The sequence below is a fragment of the Entelurus aequoreus genome, linkage group LG21 (assembly GCF_033978785.1).
Source record: "Entelurus aequoreus isolate RoL-2023_Sb linkage group LG21, RoL_Eaeq_v1.1, whole genome shotgun sequence".
Taxonomy (NCBI): Eukaryota; Metazoa; Chordata; class Actinopteri; order Syngnathiformes; family Syngnathidae; genus Entelurus; species Entelurus aequoreus.
The window spans coordinates 31,082,398-31,092,281 of NC_084751.1; the positions used below are offsets into that span (position 1 = coordinate 31,082,398).

Consider the following 9,884-nt stretch of genomic DNA (forward strand, 5'->3'; position numbering starts at 1 on the left):
CAATATATCAAAGCCAGTGTTTTTTTTTCTTTCTTGTAAAGTGTCTTCTTCTGAAAGGATCAACAAAGTCCTGCACAACCAACAGAAGCAATGTTTGTTTACTCCGGTGCTTTTTTTTAAAGTTATCGAATTATTTACATCATAATAATAATTCTGTTGGCTCGATAATTATCGTGCACTCCCTAGTGGTGTGGATTTGAAAGATTATGTACAATTTATTGTAAATGTAAAATCTACTATATTTGAAATGGCACTCGTGTGAATGGAGATAATTTTAACACCCGAGAGGGGTTTCTGAAAGTCTCCATGTTTGTGTGGACATGTTCAGAAACCGCACGGACCATCCTCTCACTCTTAAACCCCTTACTATTCAAGGTCTCTGTGGAAGTCGCTTCCTAGCGGTCCCACTGTCAAGACACGGCACCGGAGCCAAGCGGTGGATTTATAACAAGGTTATTAATGATAATGTTGTCAACAAAAGTTTTCTCTCCTAGTAGAACGTGACTTTTCAGTCACGTCCGTATCCTCTCTCCCCTCCTGCTCCCGGCCGCTTACTGTTAAAGACAACAGATGATTAGATTAACACGTACCACCTGTGAAATCTAATCACCTGCCAGCTGTGTCTTGCCGTCAGCACTGCCACGCCCCCGTCTGATGGTACTCTGTCCTCAGCACCATGGACAGAGGCGGTGACTTTTGCTCCTGCAGGCAGCGCTGGCTACATCTCAAACAAACTTTCAGCCTTCCACTAAATCAGTACAAGGCTCACTCTGATATAACATGATGATGGTCACAACAGTGTGTATTGTTGGGTGTCTTTCCTCTCTCTGAGCTTTTAATGTTCATTTTCACTTCCATAGTGATGGCTTCTATTTTTTTTGGCACACTGCCACCAGAAGAGCTTACTTTATGCTTGGGAGGTATAGTGATGTGCAAGAACCACTAAAGAAACACAGAACATAGTAAAAGAAAAGACACCCTGTAATTGCGTTTTTATCAAAAGGCCTCACTTTGGACACACCTACTCTAAATCCTCTTGAAGAGAAGCTGCATTAAGTAAAAAAAACTGTTTTATTTTTAAATTAAGTGATTTCTATAAAAAAGGGTTAAACCAGTGGCTCAAAATGTTCAAAAGATAGTGAGTTTAAATATCTCTTAGTCTAAATAAACACATTTTTTGCATACTCAGATACCTGTAGTACAAAACCCAAAACCAGTCAAGTTGGCAAATTGTGTAATTCGTAAATAAAAACAGAATACAATGATTTGCAAATCCTTTTCAACTTATATTCAATTGAATAGACTACAAAGACCTGCGTGGGTTCCCTCCGGGTACTCCAGCTTCCTCCCACCTCCAATGACATGCACCTGGGGATAGGTTAATTAGCAACACTAAATTGGCCCTAGTGTGTGAATGTGACTGTGAATGTTATCTGTCTATCTGTGTTGGCCCTGCGATGAGGTGGCGACTTGTCCAGGGTGTACCCCGCCTTCCGCCTGAATGCAGCTGAGATAGGCTCCAGCTCCCCCGCGGCCCCGAACGGGACAAGCGGTAGAAAATGGATGGATGGATAAACTGCAAAGACAAGATATTTAATGTTCGAACTGAGAAACATTTTTTTTTTTGTGCAAATAATCATTAACTTAGAATTTAATGGCAGCAACACATTGCAAAAAAGTTGGCACAGGGGCATTTTAACCACTGTGTTACATGGCCTTTCCTTTTAACAACGCTCAGTTAACATTTGGGAACTGAGGAGACCAATTTTTGAAGCTTTTCAGGTAGAATTCTTTCCCATTCTTGCTTGATGTTCGAGTGTTGGTGGAGGGAACAGTGATAAAGTCATCTAAAATAATTTGTGTTAAAAAGGGGGCAGATAAATATAAGTATAGTATTCTTCCATCTGCTCCTTTCTGATCATGTAAATGTATATGTGGTAATCTGTAAATGTCCTTGCCTATTTCTGTTGTCTGCACTCCATGTTCACTCTCTCTCTCGTTCACAGTATGGAGTGCAGCTGACGCAAGGCAGCAGCACACACCTGACTGTAATTAAAAACAGCCTATTTAACCAGGCTGCTGACAACCGGTGAGCGCCGGAACTTTGCCATTGCTTCCATACGGTTGGTCGTGCCAAGAGGACTCTCTAGTTCGTGTACCTTTCACCTCAGGTTGGCCCGTATTAATCCTAGCCTTGTCTAGCGTTTTATTTTTTGTACCTAGTCTTATTACTTCTCTCATGAAGTATATTTTTCCTAGCCTTGTCTAGCGCTTTTAGTTTTGTGTGTTTGTTTTCTCTCAGTAGTTTTTTACATGGTGTGTTGTGTGTTTTCCACCATCGCCTTTTGTTTTTGCTACCTTGTGCTTCCGCCTAATAAAAAGGAAGAACAATTGTAAACCCCAAATTCGTCTCTGCATCCTTGGGATCCACATCACCAACTCCTAACAGAAAGTTCCGGCCAAACTATGGAACCCGCAGAGACAGACTCCTGGAAAAGAGCATTGCAAGGCCAGGCTCAAAGGATCAACCAGCAGGGGGACCAGCTTGACCACCTGAGCCGAGGTCTACAGGGGATGTCGGAGCGTCAAGACGCCATGTTGGAGCGAATCAACATGCTGTTAGCCACCGTCGTACCCACCTCGACCACCGTGCCTGCCCAGGCATCCACCCAGCCTACACAACCCGCTAGTACTAGCAACATACGGCTTTCCCGACCCGAACGTTTTTCCGGGGAAAAGGAAGACGTAAGACAATTCCTGACGCAGTGTGAACTTCATTTTGAGCTAAACGCTTCCGCTTTCACCTCTGAGCGGGCTAAGGTAGCGTTTGTGATCTCTCACCTGTCTGGCCGTGCTGGCACCTGGGCGACTGCAGAATGGAACCGTCAGACCACCTCCAGCTCCACATACGCGAACTTTTCCAAATCCTTGAAGCAAATCTTCCAACGACGACTCCCAGGTAGAGAGGCAGCGAGATCCCTTTTCCGGCTGCAACAGGGTTCACGACGGGTCGCGGATTACGCGATCGAGTTCCGCACCATGGCGGCCGATTGTGACTGGGGTCCCTCAGCACTATTGGACGCTTTCTTCCTGGGTCTCGCGGACGAGATTCGTCACATGATGATCCCGCTGTCACTCCCGACGAATCTGGATGATCTCATCGAGCTGGCGGTGCAAATCGACTTCCGCCTATTGGAGGAGAGGAGGGATCGACGAGGAAGACAAGCCCCACCTTGCAGCCAATCTGCGCCAGCTAGACCTGCCATCTGCAAGACGGAGCAACTCGAAGACAACCCCCCTTCATGGCAGATAGATGAGCCGATGCAACTGGGAGGCCGCCGACTCACCGCCGCCGAGAGGGAACGTCGCGTTCGCCTCCAACTCTGCCTATACTGTGGGGCCGCTGATCATCTCATCTCCCGCTGCAAGGAACTGCCGCGCCCCGCCGCACGGCCACGAGTGCGCCCTCACTCGCCAGAGGACACGTCCACCAGAGGTCGCCGTTCTCCTTCGTTGGCCGCAGGCAGAATGCAGCTAAAAGGTACTCTTTCTTGGTCTAACCAACAAATAGACATTTGCGCTCTCATTGACTCAGGAGCAGATGATAACTTTTTGGATTTTGAGTTCATGAGACTCCATAAGATTCCTGTTGTCAAACTATTTGTGCCCAAGAGGGTGTATTCTCTTGATGGGCGCCTATTAGCCAGCATAACCCACCAGACACTCCCACTCAACCTGCGCTTGTCTGGAAATCATTGTGAGAAAATAATTTTTCTTGTTGTGCCATCACGGTCCGCGCCCGTCATTCTAGGGTTAACCTGGTTACATAAGCATAACCCGCACATAGACTGGCCTCGTTCGGCCATTATTAATTGGAGTGTAACCTGCCACACACATTGTCTTCGTTCCGCAGCAGGATCTCATACACCGCCACCTACCGCTGTTATAGAGAACATAGACTTGACAAACGTGCCCAAGCACTACCATGACTTAAGGGCGGTGTTTAGCAAGGATAGAGCACTCTCACTTCCCCCCCACCGACCCTACGATTGTGGCATTGATTTGCTAGCCGGGGCGGCGTTACCATCGACCCGTATGTACAAGGTGTCTAACACCGAACTCAAAGCACTAGAAGAATACATAAACACATCTATAGCTGCCGGCCTCATTCGCCCTTCGACCGCACCTGTAGCCGCTGGATTTTTTTTTGTCGAAAAGAAGGACAAGTCCCTACGGCCTTGTATAGACTACCGCACTCTTAATCAGATTACTATCAAGAATAAGTATCCTCTACCACTCCTTGATTCAGCTTTTACTCCATTACAATCAGCGAGGTTTTTTACTAAACTCGATCTACGTAACGCTTACCATCTTGTTCGCATCCGAGAGGGGGATGAATGGAAGACCGCATTCAACACTCCTCTCGGACATTTTGAGTATCTTGTCATGCCTTTTGGACTTACTAATGCACCTGGCGTTTTTCAGGGTTTCATTAATGACATTTTTCGGGACATGACAGGTCGTTTTCTCTTTGTTTACTTGGACGATATATTAATTTATTCATCAACATTTGACGAACATGTGCAGCAGGTTCGGTTAGTCCTTCAACGATTGCTCGAGAACAAACTGTTCGTCAAGGCGGAAAAATGCGAGTTTCACTCATCCTCCATTCCATTCTTAGGTTTTATCATTGAGGAGGGTAGACTCAGACCGGATCCCGCTAAGGTAAAAGCAGTAGTAGATTGGCCCACTCCGGTTTCCAAGAAGCACCTTCAGAGATTCTTGGGCTTCTCTAATTTTTATAGGCGATTTATTCGTAATTTTAGTCGCGTCGCTGAGCCACTTACGAGGCTAACCTCTACTAAGGTTCCGTTTGAATGGGGACCCGAAGCCAATTCCGCGTTCTTGAGGCTGAAAAGGTTGTTTACTTCTGCCCCTGTTCTGTGTTACCCTGACCGTTCTCTCCAATTTTTTGTTGAGGTGGACGCTTCTGATTCAGGTGTAGGGGCCGTACTCTCCCAGAAATCTACCACCGACCAGAAGTTGCACCCCTGTGCTTTCTTCTCTCGTCGCCTATCCCCTGCTGAGAGAAATTATGACATTGGCAACAGGGAGCTTCTGGCGGTCATTTTGGCCCTTCAGGAGTGGAGACATTGGCTGGAAGGGGCGGAGCAACCATTCATCATCTACACAGACCACAAGAACCTGTCCTACTTAAGGACCGCACAGAGACTGAACCCCCGCCAGGCCAGGTGGCAACTATTTCTGACCCGTTTTAACTTTATCATCACTTTCCGACCTGGTTCTCAGAATGGGAAGCCCGATGCCCTGTCCCGTGTCTACTCTTCATCCTTTGAGAATTCTTCACATGAACCAATTGTTCCCCATACCCACGTCATTGGGGGACTCCAGTGGGACATCGAGCGGCAAGTCTTGGAGGCCCTGAAGTCGGACACATCTCCTCGGGGCTGCCCACCAGGCCGGTTGTTTGTGGTTCCTCGGCTCCGCTCCAGCGTTCTGGATTGGGCACATGGGTCGAAGATCGCTTGCCATCCAGGTATTCGTCGCACCAGTTTTGTCCTCTCCCAGCGTTTTTGGTGGCCATCCATTCTGGCAGATACGAAGGCGTTTGTGGCAGCATGTCGGATCTGCGCCCGGAACAAGGCATCCCACCAGGCTCCAGCAGGACTGTTACACCCATTACCCATCCCCTCCCGCCCGTGGTCACACATAGCTGTGGACTTTGTCACAGGACTACCCCCCTCCGAGGGTAATGACACTGTCTTAACCATTGTGGACCGGTTCTCGAAGATGGCCCACTTCGTGGCCCTCCCCAAGCTGCCGTCAGCTCTTGAAACTGCCCAATTATTAGTGCTCCACGTTTTCCGGCTGCACGGCATCCCCACTGATGTGGTATCCGACAGAGGACCACAGTTTTCCTCGGCCGTCTGGAGGGCATTCTGCAAATCTCTGGGGGCCTCCCCTAGCCTGTCCTCCGGCTACCACCCTCAGAGCAATGGACAGACCGAGCGGACCAACCAAGACCTGGAGGCAGCCATCCGGTGCACTTGTCATCAGCAACCTTCGACCTGGTCTGAGAATCTCCCATGGATCGAATACGCTCACAATTCCCTCATTAGCTCCGCCACCGGCCTGTCTCCATTTCACGTCGCCTATGGGTTCCAACCACCAGTTTTTCCTTCTACCCAACCCAGTGCCGACGTCCCATCTGTTACTGCACACCTACATCGGGCTCACCAGGCTTGGCGCAACACCAGGGCGGCGTTAAGAAGAACATCGGCCAGGAATCAACTCTTAGCCAACCGCCATCGCACACCAGCCCCACACTACCTGTTGGGACAGAAGGTCTGGTTATCGTCTCGGGACCTACCATTGGCCACCGAATCTAGGAAACTGTCTCCCAGGTTCATTGGACCATTCCCCATTGCCAAGATCATCAATCGTGTTGCAGTCAAGCTCCATCTCCCTAGATCTCTCAAGTGCCATCCTGTTTTTCACGTGTCCCGCATCAAGCCTGTCTCATCCAGCCCGCTCAGTCCTCCGGAGGTACCGCCTCCTCCACCCAGGCTGGTTGATGGTCACCCAGCATTTACTGTAAACACCATCTTGGATGTGAGAAGAAGGGGAAGGGGTTTCCAATACCTGGTGGACTGGGAGGGGTACGGCCCAGAGGAACGGTCATGGATTTCTAGATCGCTTATAATTGACAAGGACTTGATCAAGGACTTTTACGTTCGATTCCCAGACAAGCCAGGTAGGCCGCCAGGAGGCGTCCGTTGAGGGGGGGGTACTGTGGTAATCTGTAAATGTCCTTGCCTATTTCTGTTGTCTGCACTCCATGTTCACTCTCTCTCTCGTTCACAGTATGGAGTGCAGCTGACGCAAGGCAGCAGCACACACCTGACTGTAATTAAAAACAGCCTATTTAACCAGGCTGCTGACAACCGGTGAGCGCCGGAACTTTGCCATTGCTTCCATACGGTTGGTCGTGCCAAGAGGACTCTCTAGTTCGTGTACCTTTCACCTCAGGTTGGCCCGTATTAATCCTAGCCTTGTCTAGCGTTTTATTTTTTGTACCTAGTCTTATTACTTCTCTCATGAAGTATATTTTTCCTAGCCTTGTCTAGCGCTTTTAGTTTTGTGTGTTTGTTTTCTCTCAGTAGTTTTTTACATGGTGTGTTGTGTGTTTTCCACCATCGCCTTTTGTTTTTGCTACCTTGTGCTTCCGCCTAATAAAAAGGAAGAACAATTGTAAACCCCAAATTCGTCTCTGCATCCTTGGGATCCACATCACCAACTCCTAACAGTATAAGAAACAAAAAACAATGAAAGTGTCAACTGTATATGGCTTGTATATATGCATTTTCATGAAAGGAATAAAAAGAAATGATGATGATGATGATGATGATGATGTACAGTTTAAGTTGTTCAACAGTCCGGGTTCTCAGTTGTCGTATTTTAGGCTTCATAATGCGCCACACATTTTCAATGGGCGACAGGTCTGGACTACAGGCAGGCCAGTCTAGTACCCGCAATCTTTAACTATGAAGCCACGCTATTGTAACACGTGGCTTGGCATTGTCTTGCTGAAATAAGCAGGGGCGTCCATGATAACTTTGCTTGGATGTTAACATATGTTGCTCCAAAACCTGCATGTACCTTTCAGCATTAATGGTGCCTTAACACATGTGTAAGTTACCCATGCCTTGGGCACTAATACACCCCCATACCATCACAGATGCTGGCTTTTCAACTTTACGCCTATAATAGATGATTATTTTCCTCTTTGTTCCGGAGGACACGATGTCCACAGTTTCCAAAAACAATTTGAAATGTGGACTCGTCAGACCACAGAACACTTTTTCACTTTGCATCAGTCCATCTTAGATGAGCTCGGGCCCAGCGAAGCCAGCGGGGTTTCTGGGTGTTGTTGATAAATGGCTTTCGCTTTGCATAGTAGAGTTTTAACTTGCACTTACAGATGTAACGACGAACTGTAGTTACTGACAGTGGTTTTCTGAAGTGTACCTGAGCCCTTGTGGTGATATCCTTTACACACTGATGTCGCTTTTTGATGCAGTACCGCCCGAGGGATCGAAGGTCACGCGGCCTTGCCGCTTACGTGCAGTGATTCCTCCAGATTCTCTGAACCTTTTGATGATATTACAGACCTTTGATGGTGAAATCCCTCAATTCCTTGCAATAGCTCATTGAGAAATGTTGTTTTCAAACTGTTCGACAATTTGCTCACGCATTTGTTCACAAAGTGGTGACCCTCGCCCTATCCTTGTTTGCGAATGACTGAGCATTTCATGGAAGCTGCTTTTATACCCAATCATGGCACCCACCTGTTCCCAATTAGCCTGTTCACCTGTGGGATTTTCCAAATAAGTGTTTGATGAGCATTCCTCAACTTTCTCAGTATTTTTTGCCACTTGTGCCAGCTTTTTTGAGACATGTTGCAGGCATGAAATTCCAAATGAGCTAATATTTGCAAAAAATTTAGTTTTCCAGTTCGAACATTAAATATCTTGTCTTTGCAGTCTATTCAATTGAATATAGGTTGAAAATGATTTGCAAATCACTGTGTTCAGTTTTTATTTACGATTTACACAACGTGCCAACTTCACTGGTTTTGGGGTTTGTATGTAAACTATATGAAAACAAATATAAATCAGCTCTTGAACCCCATTCTCATTAATTTAATGTGAAAAACAGCTAGCTAATAGTAGTCTTAAATAAAGTGGTGTGTACTGACTTTAGATGTGAACATACTTGAAGGTGCATAGTCACATACGATCAGATATAAAAGAAACTTTGGAATGTTGATCAGGTGACTGACAGGATAGTTGAGTGGTTGAGTGAGTCTCTAAGATCACAGCTTCACACACGCCAGGTGTCACACTGCAAAGACACATATGCACAGATTTATATTTACATAAAATAACACAGAGATACCGTAAACAAATAGACAGATAAACAGTCTACCTGTTAGCAAGCTGTGTCCCACAGAGGGTTGTGGTCCCATCTTTGCTGACAAACAACTGCAAGTTGCTGTCTGGAAGAAAAGTTGCAAAATGCACATCAAAAGTAGGGTCTGTTTTTTTAATTTTTTAAATCAACTATTTTCGGGACCGAGACCCTTATAAAACTATTATTTATTGTTCTGCAAGTTTCCTTGCAAAAATGCTATATTTCATTGGTTGTAAAAATACATAAAAATCGGTCAGTAGCATATTAACTTTAGGAAAAAAATGCCTCATGAGACACTTGCAACTAAATTGCTAAAAAAATAACTTGTACTATTTTAATTTGACTATTTTTAGTATTTTTGTGAAAGCATAATTAATTTTATTTTTTAATTTTCTAGCAGCTATCTTCTTCGGGGTCACAAGTGAGGTGGAGGCTAACCAAGTAGACTTTGGGCAAGAGATTCAAATAACCAAATGAAAAAAACATTCAAACTCAGATTCACACTGAAATTCCAAATTAACCTTACATGCATGTGTTTGTACAGTGGGAGGAAACCCAAGTATCTGGACACACCCACACAAGGGAAAACATGCAAATTTAGTGATGTCTATGTCAGAATCTCAAAGCCAAAACAATAAACTGTGCACAAACCTTCATTGTTGCTGCTGTCTGAAAAATTTTGACTTTGGACAATCTTTTCCACAATGTCATCAGCATCAATGCGGGTATCGTCCACACAGCTGTGCTGCCTCTCCATCATGTTCTTCTTCCTACTGTTCAACACAACAACACAGAAGATTTGTATGGTATGCCTATTTCATTTTATTTTTCATTTTATTTTTATTGACATCCAGCATCAGACATTCCTATCCATTACATCATATTCACAT

The 9,884-nt window shown here is 45.7% G+C and overlaps 1 protein-coding gene across 2 annotated transcripts in view; it reads right to left on the minus strand.

Annotated features, from left to right (window-relative positions):
* Positions 1–8,593: 8,593 nt before the first annotated feature.
* Positions 8,594–9,884, minus strand: part of eeig1b (estrogen-induced osteoclastogenesis regulator 1b) — a 48,941-nt gene continuing 47,650 nt past the window's right edge. Inside the window, exons 10-12 of one of the 2 annotated variants that reach the window (XM_062031427.1) lie at positions 9,646–9,764; positions 9,010–9,079; positions 8,594–8,925 (exon numbers count right to left, since the gene is read on the minus strand). In XM_062031427.1, the coding sequence (XP_061887411.1) occupies positions 8,811–8,925; positions 9,010–9,079; positions 9,646–9,764 (304 nt within the window). In that variant the 3' untranslated portion in view covers positions 8,594–8,810. Of the gene's footprint in view, positions 8,926–9,009; positions 9,080–9,645; positions 9,768–9,884 lie in introns of both variants that reach the window. The other variant, XM_062031426.1, reaches the window with a different exon arrangement.